Source organism: Bombus pyrosoma, linkage group LG13, assembly GCF_014825855.1.
Source record: "Bombus pyrosoma isolate SC7728 linkage group LG13, ASM1482585v1, whole genome shotgun sequence".
In the NCBI taxonomy this organism is placed as follows: domain Eukaryota; kingdom Metazoa; phylum Arthropoda; class Insecta; order Hymenoptera; family Apidae; genus Bombus; species Bombus pyrosoma.
In genome coordinates, this window is record NC_057782.1 from 9179769 (window position 1) to 9204714 (window position 24946).

The window sequence follows — 24946 nt, forward strand, 5'->3', positions numbered from 1 at the left end:
ATAGAGAAGTACTTTCAAATATATGATTTCTTGTTTTGAGCCGTTCCTGGATGATGTCATAATCGACAGACCAATGAGAAATTCTGTGAATTAACTATACAACTGTCTGGCAACATAGGTTATATGCGTTCTGCCAGTGTTTATACTATAAGAGACAAACTTGTTAATATATAATATTAATAAAAGAGAACTATATTAAATACTCAAAGAACCGAGTAGAAATACTGAATTTACATAACAATTGTTTCTTGACACAAGTTGTGCAATTTTACGCAGAATATGATAGAATGACTATGTTTAATCTTCTATATCGATTATCCGTGTTGGCCAATAACGTGTTTGTGCGTCGTAAACAATGTTCTTCTATTGGTCAATTATATTCCCGCTATTAAATATTGAAGAATATGAAATTATATACAAATATATGCATAATTTGGAAATTTTATATTTTTTACTTTTACTTACCTTACTTAAATATGTTCATAAATATTTATCCATAATTCGTTCAAAAACACTTAATTGAAAAACAATATATCATTAATTAATTACAAATATAAAAATAGTATTTTATTATAATCAATTAAATTTGGAAAAAAAAGAATTATTTGCTAAAATTTGAATTTACAGGATGATTATATAAATTAATATTAATAGATTATATAAAATCTGTAAAGGCTAACAATTATATACATAAAAGGATTATATTCATAAAAAGTATAACTACATGTATTAGTAATATGTATCAATAATTTATCATTGTATTAATAATATTAACTAAATACAATATATTACAAAATTAAAAAATTCAATTTGAAGATCATTTTTAATTTTGATTTATTCATTAATGGTTTATTATACAAATTTTATTGGACTTGAAATTTAAAAAACTTGATATATTTACAATAAGAAGGAGAAATATATGTAAATATCATTATATTATAACAAAGTATATCATTCATTAAGGAATTATTTATTACACATAAACGATTATAATGTAATACACATTGTATATCTTCTAAATGAAAATATTGTTAAATTCTATTTTTAATCTAAATCCAATCCTTCATCATCATCACCTTTCTTATCAGGACTAGATGCTGGTGGAGCTTGTTTAGTATTTTTGTCCTCCTGTCCTTGCTGTGTTTGTTCTTGGCCACTCTTAGCTTCAGACTCGAGAGCAGTGACGAATTCTTCAATGTTTCCACTGGCTGCAGCATTGACAGCATCTGGACCCAAGCCAAATTGACGGATGACAGGTCCCGCCTGGCCTGACTGCAAAGCAGACCAGAACATTGATAGCGCCTGGGAGAACTGGGGAGACACTAGCGTGGTACACAGGTGATCCCCTGGTGGTAAGTGCGGGCTCATTGCACGCTCCAAGCTTTCCGTTGTAGAAATTGCCGTAGGGATGACATTGGTCAGCTCAGTTGCTACTCCCCTCTGCCGGACAATAAGCTGTGCTGTAGGTGGCCGAAAACAACAAATAATCCCAGAGAAACTTCCCCAACTACTCAACAGAGCGAGAGTCTCCGACAGCCAGGAAAAGTTCATGTGGAAAAGAATATTAAATAACGAAACAACCATGCCTCTGCCCTTTGATTTTATAGTAATAGTTTTATTGGCTCTATACTGCGTTTCAACTATTGGTGGTACCACTGATTCTATGAAATGATAAAAATTAATACGTTACACAGCTAAAATAAAAAATTCATAATATTTAATATATATTATTCATTCGTTTATTGTATCTTCTCTTTTGCATATCTTATAATGGTATTAAGTAAATTAATGCAAAGCATACAAATAATAAAATAAAAATATTAAATAGACAAAAACTGTGTATGCAATTAGTACACCACATATGGTTTAGTAAATTATTCTTCATTTGAATTAGAATCATATTAGTTTCAGAAGAAAGACACGCAATATATAATTATATATTATACATTAAATGCCATCTTTTAAGATTTATAAATAATATCGATATCAATAATTTAATTAGTACACTGAAAGTTTCATAATCATAATTTATAATAACAAAAGATTTATCAGTGTTGAAAAAATAAATACTGATTTGTACAAATTAAAAATTATCATATTCATAATTATTTGACACATGTGTTAGTTCTGATAAATAAGTGTATAAAATATTCATTAATACCTGGTCTTGAAATTTAATAATTTATACCACAAAAAAATTTATATTAAATCAACCTTGTGATATCAAAAAATGACACATAACAGAATATATTTTGAAGAGCTGGTTAGAAAGGAAATAATTTCAAGTTATTAAACAATGAAATATCATTTCAAGTATGTTATCAAGAATACCATTCTGTTCCTGATAATGATAACAGCTGAAAGAAAAGATAGAATTAATAAAAAAAGCAGATAATATATTACAGTGAACTACTGTTTAATAATTGTTGTGACTGAACAAAATGTAATTGCACAATATTGAAATATTTAATTATACAATATAAAATGCGAAATATATGTCTGATAAATTGTGTGATATATAACATCCATCAACGTGTGTGTGTGTGCGCGCGCGCGCGCGCTTGTTTGCGTGGAAGTTATCTAATCTGTATGTATAAATGTAAAATAAAGTGATGACATAAAAATCAAATATAAAATTATTATAAAACCATACTCCGCACGTGGGAAATTTCTGTATTAAAAGAAAAAAATGCAATTTTTTTATATGATTAAAATTCATTCTAACGGCATGCAAAATAAAATGGATACAAGACATTTCTACTACATAATTTCTATATAACATTATGTAGTATGACAGAAAACAACATATAGTATGTTAGAAAAAAAGCTGTTAAAAATACTAGTATGTTATACTAGTATGTTATGATAATTTATCTATTTGGTTTTATTAAATATTTGTACTTGCTTAAACAGAAAATGATTTCGCCCTTGAGTCGTTAATAACCCATATAAGTGATTGATTCGATGTTAAATAATCGAAATAAAAAGAGAAAAAAAGAGAGAAAAAGAAAATGAAACATAAATATATATTATTTTATTCAGCAAATATTTCTGTAGAAAAAATTTGTATGGTCATATAGCATTTAATATTTTCATATCTCCTTTTTGCCCTAGTATTTTATATCTTTATTATATCTATTTTTCTTCTATTTGTTATAACTGTTACCAATTAGAGTATTTCAATTTTCGTTAAAACTAAGAGTATAAAAAATAATAAAGATGAAAGCTTATATAGACAGAAATAGAACTATGTAAGTCTCACAGCAATATAATATAAAATTGGCTACCTTCATAAATGCATATTTACTATTTTTATTATTTTTGAAAGAATAAAACGATTCTTTCTTGTTGTTGCCTTCTGTCCTATTGTGTTCTTTGTTCTAATTCTAATTTATGTGTATTTCTTATGTATAAGATTGTGGTTTCAATGATTGTTGTCTTTGAGTTGATCGAATAAAAAAGCTATAATAAATAAAAAAGATATACAAGATATTCTACATAAGATATTGAGTGCCAATGTATATTGTCATACATCATTTAATTTAGATTATTATTATTTCTGGGTATAAATTGTTAGCTGTTAGAACCTAAACATTAGATAGATTTATATTAATATTTTGAAAATGGGGTAGTTTTATAATAATAATAATGATGTTGAAAAGCTGAAAATTTAGAAAAAATATATTATATAAAGCTATATATGGAGAAAAGATATTACCTGAACAATAGATTCTGTTCCTGTAGGTGTTGGAATCTCTGATAAAAAGTTTTGTAGATCACTAAGTTGAATTTTGTTATTTGTATTTGTTGTTGTTGTTGTCGTTGTTGTTGTTGTTGAAGCAGGTGTTGATGTACCTGATGTTCGTGATGATGATTTATTATCACCTAAGCAGAGATTTGCGTGAATCACTTATACAAATTATATAATAAACTATACAATAAATATGCTTACTATTAGGTTTAGGGGGATCATTAGCAGACGATGCTGAAGATATTATTTGCGTAGCAGGTCTTACAGTACTTGTAGTAACTCGAGTCGATGCAGTTGTTGTAGATGTTCTAGTACTTTGCACACCTTGAGGTCTATTCATTGTACCCAATAAACTACCTAAACCAATTTGGCCTACACCACCAAATAATTGCATTAACTGCTGTTGTGACATATTATTTAATAAATTTTGCAGATCTCCTTCTGGATTTGTACTACCACTTCTTTGTGATCCAGGAGTTGGTGGATTGTTAAGAACTTCATTAATTTTTCTACAATATTCTTCATCTTTGTCTGTTTTAAGATCCTGTATAAAAATGAGGCGTGTAACATTACCTACTTACTAAAATATCTTATCAATTTTTGTGGCATTACCATTACTTTTCCTAAACTGCACAAAGTACATACATATATTTTATATGATATACCTATATATTTTACTTCATAATACATTCTACAATATTTTGTAATTAATGTTATATTTTATTACAATCTATAATATATATAAATATATATATTTTGTATAAAAATATTATTACATTTTTATTTATATTTGAAATCTATTACTACCTCAGGTGGTAATGAGCAAAAGTAAGAATAATAATAAATAAATAAATAAACAAATGATAATACATTTTATATAATTTTTAATCTAATCAATTACCGATTTAATAATTTTGGATGACATGATTTTACTTGTGTCATGCATATATTATTGTACATAACCTATTATATGTACATAGAGTGTTTTGTTTAACTGGAAATGGTAGTATATCTCACGAGAGATTAAAATTATCAAAAAAATGTTTTAACAAAAGTTGTTTGGGTCGAAAAGGGGCATCATATGGTGCAAATTATTTTTTTACGGTTCATATAATGGAGGAGATTTTAGGTACAGCTTCATTTTTTTTAATGGAATCATATATTTTTTAATATTCTAATCGATCCACCTTGGTGTTCCCTATAAAAAGGTGTTGACCTATATATGTAAAAAAACTATTAGTTTAGCAGATATTTTAAATTTAATTTGTCGTATGAAAGACAAGGAAAGACACGAAACGGTTATCTTATGTTTACATTGTAACGTATGAAAAATAAAAACAATATAAACACAAGAATATTGTCTTATGTCTTTCCTTGTCTTTCATATGACAAATTAAATTTTAAATATCTACTAAACAAATAGTTTTTCGGCATAGATAGGTTAATATCTTTTTATAGAAAATGCCACGGTGGATTGATTAGTGTATTAACACATATATGATCTCATTTAAAAAACCACAGAACCATTCTACTACTCAACCTACAAAAAGATAATTGGCTATACAACTTTCATTGAAACGTTTTTTTTGATAATTTTAATTCTTTGTGAGATATCTTATCGTATCCAATATACAAAATACCCTGTATAATACAATACATGTTTAAAATGTATTAGTTATAAATACATATATAATAACTATAGATAGGTCTCTTTTAATTGTAAATAAATATTAATCTCCATATATATTATTAGAAAGGTATTACTGTAAATCAATGAACAAATAAAAATATTTTATATAAAAGTTTCATATATAACATGTAAAGTTTCTTAACAAGTTCCTTATTAACTAAGGAATTTACCTAATAAGTAATTTATAAACATTGGAAAAATAATCATTTTGTCTTTGTTATTTTAAAAATCTATACCTTTTTTATTCCCTTCATAAATACTAACTTTCTATAATATAATCTGTACAAAATATAAACAATTAGATGAAATTTAATATTTAACATTAAAACCCATCTTACCTGAAGCCAAACAAAGAATTTTTTGTTCGATGATTTAAATCGTAAGAGGTATACTCTTCCAGTTTTACATTGGGGAACATGTTTAAATTCACAATCATCAGGAAAAATAATCAGGTCCTATAAATAAATAAAGAATATCTATAAGATGATTATAGAGAAATCTAAACAAAGTTTGAAAGAAATATATCAATTTTACAAATGATAAATATTTTTGAATTGTAATAAATTTTAAAGATAATAAAAAATGTCTTTACATCCTCAACATATCCTGACACACGATCTTTCCAACAAAAATGCATTAATGAATCATCAGATTGATAAACGTAAAGCTGTCCTTTTCGAATATCTGGATAAACCATCTTTCCCTTCATAGTCATTTTCCCCGCCTTAAATTCCACCAAATTTTTAGGGGTTCCGCGTGAAGCATTATTTCCAAATAAGGCTCCTCCTGACATAGTTGATATTTCAAACACCTTGTTTTGATAAATATATTAAAAACTCGACACGCGGTTAATTTACTTTTCACGGCGCGTTGATGACACTGCACTTTAAAATGGCGTGTCAGAAGATTTCCTATCTTACATAGAATTCTTAAACATATGCGCCACGTAGTGGCGAACTTCATAATTGTGTTTACATTCTGATTTTATCGACAGAGCATAAACAGTCAGATTATCTATATTTTTATATCATTAACATGGTACAGGATAAAGGTACAGGATCATAGGCATATAAAAATTGAGTGAGTTAGCGTACTGAACAAACGATATAGAAATAGAAAGAGAACGCTGCATAGAGACCCCTTGTGTCCTTGTCTAATAACGCATGCACATTCATATAGTAAATATGCAAGTGTAACACCGATTAACGGGTGGCATTAGTGTGCAATACTACGTATACAATGTCAGAGAGGAAATTTTCTCTTTAACAGTACACATGATACCAAAGAGTGGTAGAGAGTTTCCTCTCTGATGATATGTATCTGAGTCATCTTCGCCCTGGTGGCAGAAATAGGAATTAAAATTTAAAATTATACCATTTCGCGCGGTGTTATATTGAAAGGAGGAAGCAGTTTCTAAGAGCTCGTTATAAAAGTGAAAAATTTAATATACTACATCAAGTTATTGCTTCAAAATGATGAGAATCTTAATTTGGTTCATTTTATATTCATAATCTAATAAAATTTAGAACAATTTGTTGTTTTTGGATGCGAATAGACGATTATTAGTATTTAATCAAGGTCATACCTACATTGCGAAAGCATCGAGAATCAATATATTATTATTTCCTATCGTAATCGATTATAATATCAATTGCAATAGGTAATAATAAATCGTAGTACTGTCATTTCGATTTCGTTTCAATAATTTATATCATTTTCGAAAAGCTTCTCCTGGAGTTCAAGAATAGTAAGTACTTTTACAAATAAATATTTTTGTATATTGTATTCTAATTTATCTTATTCTTGATATTTTGCCTAAATCATTATTAAGTAAAAAGTAAAGATGATTGATAATTTCAAAAGTTTTATGTTTTTCTATTGAAATAAAATCTTAAAGTTGTAATATCGAATTATAAAATAAAAATGTTTAACATACATCAGAAATCATTAAACTGCTAGATTTCTGAATATGAAACTATTATATTAGAGTTGAAATAGAATTTTTGTATTTATTAGAGTTTTAAATTTAGTAATGTTTTATCTTCTACTATCTTATTACATAATTAATGATATGTATTTAACAAAGAATTGTAATATTTCATGTTTTGTTACAGATTTCTCATAAACTGCATTTCTTCATATTTTCTAGGAAGAACTTCAAAAGTCAAGCATGTAAGTATCTTTGCAATTGTATTCTTCACAGTTTGCTTTCCATGATATTTGTTGTTATCAAAATATCAATCTTTATTAACATTATCTTATTCATACTTGTTACTGAATATTGCCTTAAATATGTTCTCTATTCCTCAATTTCATCAATTTGACTGTTTGAATGCGCTAAATTTGCGCGCGCTTGTATATACGAACGCTCCTATTGGCGCAATATAGTGTCAAAGTCAAATCAAGCGTGCCTATTGATGCAGAATATTCTCAAATGAAATCGACCGTTGTTCCTATTGGTGTAATATATTGTACGTCAAATGGAGCTTTGCTATTGGTGCGAAATATTCGAAAGTCGTAGTTTCGCGGAGAATCGTGTTCTGTCATTGTACTCTTGAATGCCGTGGAGCGAAAATTTGTTTCGTCGAGCATTACCCTGTTGTTATTAGTACTTTCATTTCGACTTCATCAGCATTTCTACACTTCTACCCGCTTCATTTAAATAGTATGTTCGTATTTAACCATTTATTAATTATAATCTCAGTAAAATTAAGAAATTTTCTTTTATTTTCATCGTTGACTGTGTACTCGACAAGTTACAATCATCGATAGCTCATATTATCGGTTTTATTTCACTATAATTGGTTTCATTATTGTAAATGATCGGTTTATTATACATTTATTTTTGACTGTATTTCTGATAGTTAAAATTATTGAAAATTCACATTACTGGCCTTTAAGGTAGACTTTGGATTTTATTATTGCTTTATCTTACTGTTCTTATTATTCTATCTTATTATTTTAGCCTTCCTATTTTTATAGTAATTAGATTTCACATGTTTTGTTTCAGTTTTTCATAACTTCTACCTTTTTTTGTGCTTCGGGAAGGATGCAGTGATGCTTTAAATCTAAACGTGTAAGAATCTTTGCATATCGTATACCAATTAATTTTATACCTTGTATTCTGCTTTAATTATTCATAATGAAAAAACAAGTCTGATTTTAAACTTTAATGTCAGAGTTTCAATTGTACAGTAATTAGAGTTTACTAACAATTTAACCAAATTTTCATAGAATTCCATATTACATTATCTCAAATTTTTTGTCGAATCATTACTTAATTTTCAAAATAAATTATTCACGCATATATTATTCATATATGTATAATAAGTCATATTTTGTTAAAGGTTTATCACTCCTTCCTCTTTCTTCTGTTTCCTGAAAAGGATCTAGTGGAACTTCAAAAGCCAAGAATGTAAGTAATTTTGTAATCTGTACTTTGTTTAATTCTATTCCTCGTTACTCCTGATTTGGATATTGTTATTAAAATTTTAATAGAAATTAATAGAGATTAATAGGAATCTTCCACTATTTCAAATTTTCCAACTAATTAACGCCATATTTAAGAGAAAATTGTAACATTCTATGTATTGCTATAGTTCTTTCCATGATGGGACTGCATGGCTCCTCTTTGATGACGGTCTTCACAGCATCGATAGTCACCGACTATGTTCCTCGAATCTTATCGTGAGTCGCATGCATTTTTGTTCCTCTGGTCACTCAATCATGTCGTAGGATGAAAGGTCCGAATCGACACGGGTGACTGGTTGTATTACGTAGATTTCTTAACGAGCATAGTGACCGCGGGTATTCGTTATACTCGTGAGTAATAACATTTTCTTTTCTGTGTTTTATTTATTAGTTCAGGATAGGTCTTCTTGCACATCGCGTTTTTTAATATTAGTGATGATGCATTAATCATTAACACAAGTGTGGTATTAATATTGATAACTAGTTTATGTATGTACGAGTGAAAATGACAATTTGTATTCATTATACATATATATTTGCTTATAAAATCAGAGAGCATGTATTCAATACAAAGATAAAATATCCATACAAGCATATGTATGTAATGGATAAATGAATATTGAAATAAATAACATCAGACTGACTTAAGTATTTTGTAGTGAAGAAGTCTGACACCCTCAGACTTTGTTATTTTGAGAAATTGCAATTGCGATTGAAATTATTATTACTATTAATATTTACGATACTTACTACATATTTAATTTAATTTTACCTCCTGTTTTACTATAATATGGAATAACTTTATTATTTGAGTTCCATGTACGGTATAATTTCAGTAAAAATAGAAATGTACAATATAAAGATATTAAAGTCCAGCTTTGTCCGTCCAAGGATGTATTAAATTTTGTGCAAGAAGACACTTTGCGACAGGCAGATTTCAGAATCAAAGCATATTTTGATTCCTTTTTTGTTTTGATAAAGGAATCGCCTGAGGCTATTTTTATTAATATTCCATTAAGACTACGTTTATTATTATACATCGAATTTATTACTATTTGTATTTATCGAAACTTAATCAGGTTTGATTTTTATAAATATATTCTTTATTCTTTTTCCTCTCACTCAAGTGTAGCTTTTTAATAATTTATTAAATTAGTAAATTAAAATATGCATAAATAGAGTCATTAAAATTTGAAACGAAATGAGATTACAAAATAAAAGAATATTAGCCCGCAAGATACAGAATTTAATAGATATGCTAATCATATTTTTAGCATAGGATTTTCAGATTTAACCCCTTCCATGCTCATTGTCAGGATCTCACTCACGTGCCCAGGTGCTACTTGGGTGGGAGAGAGGCAATGGACATGATGACTAGTTTATAAGTTTAATAATTTTTTAGCGACTGACGTTGAGTTAGTGTATCGTGCGCGACGTATTTTCCACATTGTGTGTGTGTGGTTAGGCTGTGGAGTTGCGTCGTTTTTGCTATTCATTATAACTTTAAACTAGATACATACTTATAAATTTCAATTTACAATAACAATGCTATTAAATATGTATAGAAGATTATAAATAGTACAATATTATTAATATTAACTATTATATTACCTATAATAATATCGAACTACATATCGTATATTCTAGTAATATTATTTATTTAGATGAATATTATGATTATACTTTATACAGCATGTTGATGGATTTTTAATTGAATCTAAGATTCTGACGTACTTAATTAAAATCAAAATATACATATCTTTATCATACTTTACGTAATGGTCGCTAGCCATCGTCAGTCGATTTCAGGAAAATGGTACGTAAATTAGAGTGTGAATGTTGTATGTTAAACTCGGGTGTCGGAGGCGTCCCGGGACGTCTCTCTAGTGTAGGCTCTTGCGCCCGGGTTATGCATGAGAACCGTGGAATGAGAGTGTTGGTGTGTCTGCTTTGCCATTTTTTAAATTTTAAATATAGGTTTCCGGGTAGGATAGGTAGCATATTTTCTGGTATGAGTGTTAACTATAAGTAGGTAGGGCCGGGCAGGTTGGCACAGTCTTTCGTCGGGTAGGCGCGTTTTCGCGTGTCCAACCTGTTTCAGGAAATTTGATTTGAAAAATTGACGGTGAAGCTGGCATCACGAATGGAGCATACTATTTGTCTTGAGCTTTGCCTATCGATTTTTTGAATATCGTGGTCGTGGTCGCGAGTAAGGGGTAGGTTCCGAAACGAACGTTTATCGCTCGAGCATGCACATGCGAGCGGACAGCGATCGCTACGATCGTTGGTCGTCCATGCGCACTTGAATTAGTTTCCGCGATTTATATTTTTATTTCACTTTTATAAGTTATATTTTGTTTTTCGACTAGAAAGTCTCGAGCTAGATATAAGTTTCAGCGGGTATTGCGCCCGAAGAAAGAAGAGGCTACGAGCCGAAGAGGCCTGGCAAATTGCCTTAGAAGAGGGCAACTACTAATGGCTTTCCATCTTCTGGATCATCCAGAGAATGGAAAGTCATTCTTGTTATTACTTTGTCACTATGCTCGCCTTTTTGCCATTTGTAGTTGTAGTATCATTTTTTTTTTGTTTCTGCCGATATGTATATATATATCGGCCCTTCATCACATTGGGCAAATTGTGGTTTTTTTATTAGTGTTCGAGAAATCAATACGGTTTGAATTAGAGTTGCGAAAAAATGATATTCGCGTTTATATTACTGTTGCGAATTATAACATGGCGACTGTCCTTAAGCAATTTTGATCATCGATTGTCAGAATTTTCTCATCGATTAAAATTTACATACCGGTTTCATTAATTTCGTTAGTATTACAGTTTGTAGTAGTACGATATTTGAACTAGCTTTTTCTTCATGTATGGATATTAATTTTATTTTTGTTTTAAGAATTAGTGTTTCGGCCTACCATCGCGATTGTTTTAATTAGTTTTCTAGTTAGAGTTGCGTTGATGAATGATCGCGTTTTTTAAAGTAGTGTTGCGTTTATATTCAATGCCCAATCTTCTTCCACTGGATTGCGAAAGCACGTTCCTGTTCCTGGACCATCAAACGCAGTTTCACCAAGTAGCCTCCTGTACGGCTACACTGGACCGTTATTAGTGTTGCGAATACATAAATCTGAGTGCATAGATTAATAGTTGTTAGTGTTGCGCAAATAATTCACACGTGAATTTTCTATCTTCCTTCTTGCTTTTGTTTTTTTATCAATAGCAAATTAATATCGCAAAAATGATAAAGCACTCATCGCGATTTCATTTGAGAATTTTCTATTTTATACCTATAGTAAATTAGAGTTGCGAAATAAAATGGATATTCCACTCACGGTTGCTCGGTTACATCGAGTGGATACTTTGATGGCCCTTCTGGTTTTTAGAGTCGTTTCTTTTTCAGCGCCCTTTATTACTAGACTGTTTATGATTGAAAATACCGCTAAGACATATTATTTGTTAATAGTGAATATTATTTATTCACATTATATCATTTATTCATATAATCGCTGTTCTATAATAGACAGACAAAAGCATGTATATATATATATATATATATATATATATATATATATATACTTAGCTGGTATTTACTGTCGTCAGTCTTAAAGAATGAGATTATCCAACAGTTGGACACAAAGGGACAAAGGAAGGAAAGTGTGCGATGCCACACCACCGAGGCATCCGTCACGATTTTCGGCGAAACATGGAGAAGTTATAAATCCTCTTCATCCGTGATGCGTGAGCTTCGAGCATGCAATAGTTGATTTCATCGTCGATGTCGCTCAAGTTGATGCACTGTGGATATGATAAAATTGACTCCTAATTCAGCCGGTAGGTAACAAGGTAGAGATCGACAGCGGGGAAGGGTTGCAAAGAGAGAGGGAGGGGGGGGGAGAGAGAGGAGTAAATGGTCAGAACGGGGAGAGAGGGAAATAAGCCCCGTTAAGCCTATGAATGCTCGTCGAGCGCCGATAACAGAATTACTGCTGAGGGCTGTTTACACCGGGGCTAGTGCAGCCGCGTCGAGCAGCTAATTGTTTTAACCGCCCGTACTTAACTATGCGGCTCAATAAGTCCCGGATTTATGTAGCCACCTACGAGGGCCATGGTACAATGACTGTTTTAACGAAGCGACCAACGATAATACTCGACAATCTCGCGAATAAAGATTGCAAAATGTCCAAAATGTACGAAGGTACGATAAATGAACATAGTACGTGACAAATAATTCGACGATTCTCCGATTTAACGATTCAACGACCCGACGATTTAATAACTCGCAATTCCGAAGCGAGTGTCACTGAATCTTCGCGTTTTGAAGTCTGAGTGGGTGAATTCGTGACGTTGATAAGTATAACAGATGGAAAGAACGTTTACTAGGCGAGGAATAAATTTACAAAGATAGTTGGTAACTTGAAATATCAAAATATCTTTTAAGTTGTCCAGGAAGCGGAAGTCTTACCAGCATTTAGCGTTCATTAGAGGGGCTTTAAAAGTAAAGATACCTTGAAGAGTAGAGCAAAGGGGCATCGATCTCACGGTTTTCTCAAAGCGGTGCTACGTCTGTAAGGGGATCGGGTAATTGAATAAGCGCGAACCAACGATAGAAACGTCTTCCTTTTTCAGGATGGAAAGTGCGAGGGTAATAAGGTCAAAAGTGATTTACCTTGGTAATTCTTGCCGGTAAGACCTGTACAGACGTTTTAATCACGCGCCCGTAAACTCCGACTGGTTCCTTTCGTTGTGTAACGTTTTCATGCGTCTTTAGAGAATTATGCACAAAAAGACGCTTTCAGGGGGTAAGGGAAGGATGGACAGGATTTAAATTCGCCGCTGAACAGACGGTTTTCCCGGGGGTAAATGAGAACGTGGGTCGTGGTACTTAGTCTTCGCGGAAACGTTTGTGATTCTCCGAGGGTCGACCATTGAAATTCAAAGGAAACCCATTGGGTGAAGGTGTACAAGTTTTCGCATCGCTCTTGGCTAGTATCACGCGGCGAACCATCTTTCTTCTTATCTTTTTTCGGTCTTTCGACTTTCAACTCTAACCGTATCCAAGCCATACAATCGGAAAAAATCTGGCGATCGTGAATTAATTCTAGTTAATACTGGATATCTCCGGATCGTAGGTAAACACAGCAGTTGCGTTGGATTTAAGTCGGGCGATGGTGATAAATAAATTCCATTGATGTTGCTTATCACGTAAAATACAGAATAATATAAAGTTAAAGCGGCACAGTTTAAAATTAACTAACTTGACTTAAACTGTTGCGGATAAACCAAGTACCATAGATATTGTTCGAGAATGTTTATTCAGTTGAAAGTTTATTGGGAAATTATGTAGTAAGTTTAGTCAAGTGTAGGATCGATTGCAGACACTTGATAGGCTTATGACGTTCAATTTCTGGAATCTTTGAAGGAATCAAGACATGTTTGTCGTTGAATACACGCGTGCGAAGTCATTAATTGTTGCTACAAGCACTTTATCAGTTTCATTTGTAAAGATGGATACAGTAGAATCTCGATTGGCCGAGTTGATCCGTATCGGGCCTTCCTCGGATAATCGAAAATCCGGATAATATGGAAATCGCTTAATCGCATAATAAAATCATAGAAAACATTTTGATAATGTAACGTTGTATACGTATTTAAGTTTAATTAATTATTTAACCCGGTGAAAGTTTGATTAAATGCTTTCACAACATCTGACCATCTACACTTTGCTCTTCGCGTTAAAATTTCATAAAATAAACATGTAGAGAAATGAATGCGAAATAATAATGTGAAATTCGACGTGGGATAGATCGTCGTCACGATTATCCACGTGGAGTTTATTACAAGTTAACTAATGAAACGAAGGAAAAGTGAAGCATCGATTCGCCAGTGCGATGTATAGATACAGCTGCATCAAGGAGAATGTCATCGTCGTGAGTGTTTTCATTGGTAACTATCCACCGTGTGTGTATACGTAACAAACTCTGATTGGAGCAAATCCACGTAAACTCGTCTCCTGCCAGGGGCGCTACGGGAAATTCAGAGGAAACTTTATCGTTCGGTTGGCAAGTGCCAACATTGCAGCACGCTACCTTGAAAGCCTTCATTGTATTGCAAACCCGATTTTCAGAGTCTACAGGCTCGAAGAAAAAAATAAGCAACCGGGTAGGAGTGAGTGCATTGCCTGCTTACCTCATGAAGGATTACCCTTCATTTTTTCCAAAGAGCACAACCCTCGCGTTTCCCGTTCAATCGCCTCGTTACCTTTTGAATGTTACTCATACATTATTTTATTCTCATTGTAAATCTTCCATAAAATCGAAACCGAAACTTTTAAATAATTCTTCTATATTTTCGCATGGAAATTGAATTACTGTTCTATACATTTATAGCGTTTTACGGGAATTTCGTGCGAACAAAATTGGAAGCTTCGCCATATATTCGATGAATAAACCTTTGATCGACGAAGAATTACTTGACCTGGCAAGGCTTTTATCTTTCATTTAGCTCTCGTCGTATTTTTTCGTTGATTTCCAGCAAACGCGGAACTACAGAGTCTGGTCTACCTATAATTTGGTTTCAGCGGTGAGACAAAGTCGAATTTTCTGAAAGAATTTTTCTAGTTAGACACGAGAAATTTCAAATGCTAGGAGAGCGGCAGTCCTTTGCGGAAGCTCGTTCTTGCGACAGCTGATGCTTGTAACACCGGGTTCTACAAAAGTAGTACGAACTTTTAATTAGGTGCACACTCTGACGCTGTGACTTGAACATAAGGGTATATCGAGGCGACCTGACCTCGCTAAAGATCGATTAGCCGCCGTACGACGAGCTTTCGTTTCTTCGTTTGCCTGGATAGGAGTTGGAAGCGTAATGGCTGATTAGAAATTAATTTTCGACACCGCCTTGTAATACTCCTTCTGATTGCAAAATTAATTATAACCAACGGACGTGTCGTTAAATATAATAACTCTGTCATAATATGAGCATCACGTGTATTAATTATTTAATAATCGTTCGGAAATTATGATGAACAATTTTCTGAGAATATCTATAGATTGAGAAAAGATGTATTTTCAACTGGTTATCGTAAAATACACATATTATTACGAATATAATTAGACGAATAGAGCAAGCATAGAGATTTTTAAGCTGAAGCATGCGGTTTCGTGAATTATTTCACGAGGACAGGTAACGGTAACGTGATTGCGAGTTAACGTCGGAAAAATGAAAAGGAAAGACCGAGCTGGTTTACAAGGAACTTCAATTTTCGTGAATTTCACGTCGCTTGGTCGATGTTACAAGCCAGGAACGTTTAATCACTACGAAATTAGGATAACCTCGTGCTGCAGTGTCGTGATTAAGCCGAACCTCCAGACTTGGCCACCTATGATGTGGTCTTTCAAAGTAGATATACACACCGTGGTGGAGGAGGATGCAACACAAACGAAGGAGAACAGAGGAAGACGAGAAGCATTTGCTAGACAGCGCGTCCGTAATCAAAGACCCACCATTGCCATATCGAAAGCTCACAAAGTTGGAGCTTCCCTGCCAATTTCGTCATCATCTGTTGCCAACCGCAAAATCAAGAAGCTGATAGGGTTATACACCCTGTCGAATCCGGCCTAGAGTACAGCAATTTCACGACATCGAGTTGCATGTAACGTATCTTGATAATATATGGAGTTGAATGTAGTTTGATGCATTAGTGACAGATTTCTTTAGAAACTGTTTTCCACGGAACGAACATTTCAATTTTATATTAATAATTAACCGTTACTTAAAACGAACGTTTGTTGCTATCTGGAAACTCTAATCAAATCTCATTCTTCGAAATCTTGAAACGTTTCCCATTTTTAGAAAGAACGAACGTTTTCATGAGAGTGAAATATTTGGTTATGCACGACACAATTTCACGTGTCTCTCTTGTTGATTTTGTCACAAATCTCTCCAGTGGTGTAAAAAGTCTCACTATTTTTTAATAACAATATAAATTCTAAAGCGTCACTCTTGTAAGTATTCCGAGTGTTTAAATAAAACTTAAATTGTTAATCTCTTTGCGATCATCGCCTTGTCTCCCATAGTATCTTCTCGTTCAAATATTTTCTATTCTGTCACGTAAACGATAAAGTATCGATTAAATTACAAACTAATAAATTTTTCACGATTTCGCGAAAGAAGGAAGCTCGAATAGAAAATATAGGGCAAAGAGAGGCGTAACAAAGAGCATTCGTAACCTTCGGTATTTGTCAAATTCGGTGGCAAGTTATAGTCGCAGCATCGAACGCGGCATTTTTATTTATTCCGTTGAATACGAGCTACGATCAGAGTAAATCCCACGACACAACGAATAGATACGATTTTTCATTTGCGTTTTTTTTTCTATTCGTCGGGTCTTGTACACCGTTTATTCGCCACCTGTACCAACCGCCACTCTCTGTAATTGCATTTCCACGACGATCGATGCACGTTATTGTTGAATCACGCATTAACAACGTCATTAATTCAAGCGTGCGACGTGAACGAGACCGTTCGCCCGTACATACGTTGAGAAGATTACGAAACGGTAAGCTGGTACCGTTTAATGATTCGTATGAATGCCGCGCGATGCGTCAAATACATTTTTCGATTTTCAGCAAAATTTCTCACGCATTCGTCTCGGTTTATTTAAAGCACACGTATATCATTTTAATGAAAGGAAAAAGTATACAGGCGCGTATTTATTTGATGAGAGAAAAGAGCGAGAAAACTCGCAGGTTTTTCGATCGTATTAAAGCTGATAGAAATTTTTAAAGATGATTTTCAACGTATATAAGAATATCAGTAAATTTGCGTTTTATTACCGGTCGTTAGTCTTTCCGCATTTGCTAATATTGAAATTGATTCCACCGAGTATTTCGTTATTATGAATATTCATATTACCATTTATGCTTGATTTATATTTAAAGTACTCGATTAAATTTTCACTATTTAAAATACGCTTATTAATATCGTTGCACAATCAATGCGTAATTTTCATTTCATATATAGGATTCTTTTCGCTTATGCCACTCTTCAGAAACCCCACCTCCTCAACGCTTCTATCAACCCATTTAATTTAGAACGTTCGTGGAACAAACATGAGACAATTTTGAATTATGAAAAAATACATTATATGAAATTAATTCATATTAATGCGCTTGGTGTTTTTCCATCGGGAGAGGGAAAGAACACGGGACGGGGAATTAATTTTTCAACGAAACTCATCGAGAACATTTTCATTGAACATTAAAGCAATACGTGTTTAGTTGCCTCGCAAACTTCGTTTCGACGATATTCGATGTTGCACGGCTTGACAATTATTATGGAATTACTTTGCCCGCAAGTTATCTCGCATGATTAAGGAATTTAATTAGCTGCACAGTTGGTCCCAACGGATTTTCATATCTCACTCGATGTTTCTAATGATGCTTTTTTTTTACTATTTTTCCCTTCTTTTCTTTCGTATATAGGAAATAAAAAATCAAAGGCAAGAATCGAAGGCAATCGGTCGATCGATAAAGCGCGAAATTGGACGTAAAATTCACGCGTACACTTTTGTGCACGCCTCGGTTAAAATGTATACAATTTCTGGAAAGAACAATTATCTTTTACTTTCAACGATGCATCACAATTTTCTTCTTCTCCTTCTCCAGCGATCCGTTGCGGACACCGCTAACGAACGGCGAATCCTTGAACGAATAATTAAGCAAGCTTCTCCCTCTTCCTCTCTTTTTCTAGTTACGAAGTCAAGCACTTATCTAACGGTCCTTCTTCTGCGATGATGCGAACGTGTACACGCGATACATAGGCGAGTATGGTTTGACCTCTCCGTCGCTGTCACCATCGTCTCCCGTGGGATCGTCTCTGTCCGGTTTCGAGGATCGATATATTTGACTTTTCTCGTACAGCGGCACTGTTGGAAGAAACATACAGTTTAGTTTTGCTAGTCCCGCTAGAACTACTTGGTAAATAAATGGATAGAGAAACTTGGCAATGAGTTGGTTTTAGTGGATAATGGATGAGGTTGCGATGCAAGTAAGTGTTTGTCGAATAGAATTCTCTATTGTAATTCTCGATTGCAAATATTCTCTTTAGATCGTAACGAAGATGGAAGAGATTTATTCTCGGTTCGTTCTATTCTTTTCGAATTCTACTTTTAACGAATTATCGAGAATTCTTTCTTCAGAAATTGACGAAATTGAGATTAGGACTGTTCGTTCATTTCCATTACGATCGAGATTTCAAAATGCCGCATTTCATTTGCATCGATCCGAAACAGTCACCGATTATTTAAAATACAAAGATCAGTGGCTCGACGTGCGACAACAGGTTTGGCCGGTATTTCAGTGAAACTTTTAATTGCGAAAGACAATGTAGCTACCGTGGCTTCCAACTGACCAGAGATATTTACACTCTTGAGCAGGAGAATAATGCAAACCAACTGGTAGTTTCCGCAAATACCGGTAATTAACATGTAGCAGCTGTATATTGTGTAACGGGGCAGTACGTACAAGACAAACTTGGTTTCGCAGTTTCCTCTCTCTCGATGTTTTTCAACGGCGGCGTGTCGTTGGCGTATTCTTCCGTAGCCATAGTGCACGGGGGATGAAATGAAAAAGCTTCCGTCACGTCGGCTGTTTTTTGTGGGATTTCGTAATTTTGAAGTGGCACAGTGCCGACTACTATATTTGTTCGCAGTTTCAAGTTCTTCTGAAACATTCTGTAGTACCACTCGCTCACGTCTACGCAGGCCTCGACCTTTCGGATAAAGAGCGTAAAGAAAAAGTAGTATGTACTTGGTTTGCACGTACCATTGGCAAACACGTATTGAAGCTACGTTTTTAACGATCTGATTAATTTTAATGAGAATTCTTTTATTGTGTTCAGTGACCGAAGGGAATCTTGTATTTGTGAAAGTTAACGACGAATTGAGAGCCTTGCTGCATCGAATTTTTATATTTTAAGAGAAACTTTGGTAAAAAATTGAAAAGAGAAGTAAACCGCGTTATGAGAACGATTCTATTATACTTTCCTCATACTCGAACAACTTTTTCACGATAAAAAATTTGAACAACTTGAAATAAGAATAGCAGGATTAACAATGAAACATAGAAGATAGTAAAATGTAGGCTATTATAAGACCTTTACTATTATCGGATTAAATCATGATCGACTATTTATTTGGATACTAGAAACAACGATTACGTAATGACACGATGAATTGATTTGCGAAAAGTAGGAATGAACACTACTCTGATCTACTTTCTCTGATGGTACAAAATACCAAGATAAATTTGTATGGAAATTAGGTTCTTTCAGTAGTTGTAATCTTAGCTCATTTTGATTTTACGGTCGAATGCAGACAGTACTAAATTTGAGACAGTCTCACTTTAAGCGTGTATAGAACGTCGATGATGTTGCAGTGGATCATCCCGGTGGGTGGTACTGCAGGAACGTCAAACGTGACATCGTACGTATCGGAGTCTTTATTAACGGGCTGTTCTACTTCTACTACGATTTCTTTGTGCTTACGCGACTTTTCCGTCGAACGATAAGACACCACCTAAGAAAATATGCATCATTTAAAACAACCGATGGGAGGATAAAAATGTAATAAAAGAAACACATCTCGAGCATGGCCCGCATACTTTTACCGCAATACGCTGCGTCAAGAGGTGCTGCTTTCAAATAAAATTCGACGAAAAAACTTTTTCACAGTGCAATTGCTACTAGTCTAAAATAAAGCCATTAACTATGATATCTACTACAAAAAAGGAAATAACTTGAAGCATGCCATAAAAAGAAGAGATACATTTAAAAGGATATTCTACTGTTCTTGTAACACGTAGTCTTATACGGGTTCTCTTATCTTTACTCATGTCTTGGTAACATTTGCAAATTTGTTTAGAAGAAGAAAGAAAATTGAAATTGATGTTGGCAATCTTGAGGACAGTGCTTTGCATACATACTTTTAAAGCTGTATTCTTCGAAGGAATATAAAGAGATGTTAAAGAACTACGGTAGAATATCCCGCAACTACGTTACAGTTGTACAGAAAGAGTATACTTTTTTAAAAACGACTCTGATTTTCGTAACGACGACGGTGGTGGGATTCGCCACGACAATCTTAATCGGTATAGTCTGGCCAGGGACGTAACCACGAACTGGAACAGTCATGGACATGCTGATCGGTTCCGTTTGGCCAATATACATCTTGGATTGTTTGATACTTATTGGCAACTGAAACGATCGTTCATATCGTTGAAACTTTTAAACGGCGTCTGTCTTAGGCTGAACGTTCTCTGGCATTTAACGAAGCGCAAGAACGAGTCGTTAATTCGAGAGCGCACTGTCTGGTTGCGCCTGAGAAACGAAATCACATCGCAAAAGCAATATCATTGGCTGTTAGATTTCTACTCACGGGAGCGAGAGAATCGCGATTAAGGTCAAGAATGGGTGCCACCGTGAATGGAATAATATTGGTGGAAAACCGATAAATGGTCGTTACGTCCAACAATGCCCTAATCGAGTACCGTACTCGTCCGTATCGGCCCTCGAAGCTGCACGGCAAGTTCTCTGGTAGCGTTAGGCTGAACGGGTAGACGCCTCCAGTTATCATAGTCTTTTCTTTGCCATCTACTCGTGACGAGAATCTGTTAATCCAACATCCTGGTACTCGTGTTCCAATCACTACCATCTCGTGTACTTACCGCCAGCAAGATACGTCTCCACGTGAAGATAATTCTCGAAGGCCGAGAATTTACGTCGAATTCCAGCCGATCGATCGGTAAAATATACCTGAGCTTCTCCCTTGCATTTAAGTCTAATTCCTGTGTGCGGGAAGGATCAACTTACAACGATACTATGGCAAAAAGTTCGTCATTAAATGTACTGTACTATTTTGCTTGGCGCATATGAAACGTTGTCTCTTTAATCCTCTAAATATTGCAGCCGATAAGAAACGAAATGAAAATTTTCTGAAGCGCTTAACGTTTAATATACGTGTCTTGTAATAAATTTCTTCTCCTTTCTCTGCTTCTTCTTCTTCATTATGGAGTAATTAACGACAGGACAAAATGGATTAAATACAAATTTCGGAGAAACGATATTTCATATGCAAATTAACTAAAATCCTTGTTGGAAGATAGTAATGAAAGCTACTAATTATAATACATGTATTTTAATATAATGAGAAGGCAAATACTTTCCAATACAAATTCTATGGTTACCAGATACGTTTCTCTATTTGCTACGTACTCCTAGATTCAAGTAAGAAATTATTTAAATATTCGTTAGACGTAATGAAGTAACAGCTAAAATTAGCAAAAATTGAAATTGCAGAGAACATGCAAGAAACACGTTCGTACTTTACTAGGAACAGTGTATTAGACACGGCTTAACGATCTCTTCAGCACAAGAAAAGTCAGTCGTGAACGTACGAGAGACTCTTCCTGCGTTCTATCTATCCACTCTACGAGCGTTCCTGCAATACCAGAATCACGTGGTAACATCGTCTGGGTGACGTATACAGAGCGGTAGTAGAGTCTTTTAGGTCACCCGTTATGCAACACGATCGATGACACATTTGGCACACGTTCGACTCGAACAGAGAAGAAATTTTTGTGATTGCGAAGCGACAACAAAGGTAAATATCGCGAAAATAAATATGAAGTTAGTCGTGGCTCGTTACAACGAGCCAATCGAATATCTTGTTGCGAGGTGCGTTCCCTCTATCTATCGCACAGCCGGGTCGGCTTTCGATACATCGGAGGAAGCAGAAGAGATAACGTGGCAGACACGACCAACCAGCGAAACTTAAAACTATAGTTGTCCCGTTCTCTGGCCAAGTTATCTGACGGTCGGTTCCGTTGAGATTAATTTCGATGCCTCGTTGCGAACGATATCAGTGACGATCTGCTCTCCCTCTCTCTCTCTCTCTCTCTTTCTGTTCGTTCACGAATATCTCATAAATTTCAAAGTACACTCTGTCATTTTTGACGAGAACAACTTTCTTTGGAGAAAGCGTGGTTCGAAATATTTGCTTCGGTCGAAACAGTTTACGCTTCGCAACAGTTAAAGTCATAGAGATTCAGTTTTCTTCGGAATTAAATTAGATGTCGTTTTTAGATCGCCTTGGCGGTAGCTTACCTAAAGCACTTGTTGGTTCATCCAGATCTAAGCGTACGTTCCCTGAAATCTGATTTCCGCTGTAACAGACCTTCTGAGGGTGGTCGAGAATGACCTCGATACGTTGGAAGCCAATACTAACCGCAGTAAAACATATATAAAAAAAACAGTAATTTGTAAAACGATTCGTTTCACCATACTTAATTATCTTCGTGTTCTACCTTTTGGAGAGCGTGGCAGCGATCGACCGATCGGTTTCAGCTTCTATCTCATCCATCTTGTAGCACGTGTATTCGCAGCTCTTTAAATAATTTTCAACTCATCAGCGATTCAAACTTTCTCTACAAATCAATATAGACACTTTTAATCTAAATTATATAAATTATATATATTACATAAATTAGAGTTACAGATTCTCTTGCACTTTACACAAATAAATACATCTCAGAAAATCACTTTTAACAAGATATTATTCACTGCACACGATCACACTTTGAAAACAACGTTCATGCCCTTCGCGCAGACGTACGTATACTCCATCGATATTATCTTCCCACTAGATTCCTGTCGACTAAACGTTTCAACCAGATGAATATCGTAGACGGTAGACGATCACGCCACGACGTGGAAAAAAACAGAGTTGCGAGCGTGCGAAAGGCTAGTTGGGCTTACGGGTTAAGGGCGTACAGTGAGATGTTTGTTGACAAGATTCCAAAATTGCGGCGAATCGTCGGCGACGCATGCGTCGGTCGGTTCGCCAATATCGTGGCGACATTCTGTCACGTACTGGAGAACAACCTTTGCTCTTTCACTTCCTCCGATTCGGGCAATCGGAGGATTCTCATTGAGCTGTGAAAGCAATTTCTCGCAGGTAGAATGCACGCCGCAGTGGCGTAACTCTGAATTAAGGACAGACAGCGGTAATAAGGGCACCCGTATCGACCATTCGAGGATCACCTGGCCAGCAAGTGACTACTTGCAGCGTTTAAATTCTGCCGCATCGCTGCCACTTTTCTGTCGTCGCCCGTGATGCACCACTCTCGTTCCTCTCGCAGCGAAGATATCACGCGAAAAAGATCTAGACAAGACAGCTAATTCTTTTGCGCTCCGGGTCGGTCTTTTGACGAATTTCTGGAACGTGTGCTTAATGGACTGTGCCCTTTTTCGTTTGCGATACTCTCTTCGTGTTGTATCCGGTTGAAGCGGTCACACGAAAAGATTCCACGAAATGGGTCATATATTTTTCCTCTGTTTTCCCTTTGTTGCAAATATCAAGCGTGCGATGAACGCTTTTCCTTTTTTCGTTAAGCTGAGGTCGAAAAGTGAATAAATGTTAGGAAATTTTACACAGAAGTCGAGGTTTTACATATACATTTTGAGAATATTAAAATCGATATCTAGATAAATTCAAAGACCTTATTAAGAATTGTCTCGTTGAAAAAGTCAGGAGGTATACTACGTGATCTGAATTTATGATGCAACGACGCGTGATCTTTTCGCTATTTTCTTCGGTGAAAAATTTACATATACTTCTACCTGATCTCGAATTTCTTAGTTTCCTCTTCCGTTTTATTCTTGGTTCGGGTTTCAGCAAAATTCAGAAAATAATTTTGTGCGGTTCTCTCCACTTTCTTCCTTTCTACGATAGTAATTACTCTATTAGAAATTCACGAAAGTGGTTTCACGTAGGGACTACAGAATTGCGGAATAGTTTTCCATACTAAGGACATATGGAATTTCTCTGCATTGCACACCTGCATGCCGAATGCAGCGAATTTGGACCGTAACGTATTCAAAATTCAGGAAACCGGCCAAAAGATCTTCATTAGCGTTCTTCCTCCTGTACCTTCATTTACAATCTTCCAAGAACAGGTTCGATGACACATTAA

General features: G+C 34.4%; 2 protein-coding genes and 1 long non-coding RNA gene across 7 annotated transcripts; 1 reads left to right on the forward strand and 2 right to left on the reverse strand.

The window, feature by feature from the left end:
• Nucleotides 1–949: 949 nt before the first annotated feature.
• On the reverse strand, nt 950–6343 carry LOC122574399 (proteasomal ubiquitin receptor ADRM1-A). 2 transcript variants are annotated; one of them, XM_043741943.1, is made up of 5 exons: nt 6034–6343; nt 5780–5896; nt 3953–4295; nt 3719–3885; nt 950–1272 (listed from the first exon to the last, which is right to left on the reverse strand). In XM_043741943.1, the coding sequence occupies exons 1-5, from the start codon at nt 6232–6234 to the stop codon at nt 1045–1047; spliced, it is 1056 nt and encodes a 351-aa protein (XP_043597878.1). In that variant the 5' UTR covers nt 6235–6343; the 3' UTR covers nt 950–1044. The 2 variants fall into 2 exon arrangements, with proteins under 2 accessions (XP_043597878.1, XP_043597877.1); XM_043741942.1 differs by having other exon boundaries at nt 950–1440.
• Nucleotides 6344–7968: 1625 nt separating this feature from the next.
• On the forward strand, nt 7969–12613 carry LOC122574067. The gene is made up of 5 exons (XR_006318886.1): nt 7969–8106; nt 8452–8517; nt 8789–8856; nt 9041–9128; nt 12545–12613. It is a non-coding gene; the product is annotated as an uncharacterized LOC122574067 (long non-coding RNA).
• Nucleotides 12614–17034: 4421 nt separating this feature from the next.
• LOC122574184 (arrestin domain-containing protein 17-like) lies at nt 17035–23745 on the reverse strand. 4 transcript variants are annotated; one of them, XM_043741437.1, is made up of 9 exons: nt 23587–23745; nt 23279–23398; nt 23079–23194; nt 21641–21760; nt 21352–21566; nt 20997–21170; nt 20320–20493; nt 19442–19688; nt 17035–18843 (listed from the first exon to the last, which is right to left on the reverse strand). In XM_043741437.1, the coding sequence occupies exons 2-9, from the start codon at nt 23332–23334 to the stop codon at nt 18689–18691; spliced, it is 1257 nt and encodes a 418-aa protein (XP_043597372.1). In that variant the 5' UTR covers nt 23335–23398; nt 23587–23745; the 3' UTR covers nt 17035–18688. The 4 variants fall into 4 exon arrangements, with proteins under 4 accessions (XP_043597372.1, XP_043597370.1, XP_043597371.1 ...); XM_043741435.1 differs by having other exon boundaries at nt 23514–23745; XM_043741436.1 differs by having other exon boundaries at nt 23487–23745.
• Between the last annotated feature and the right edge of the window lie 1201 nt (nt 23746–24946).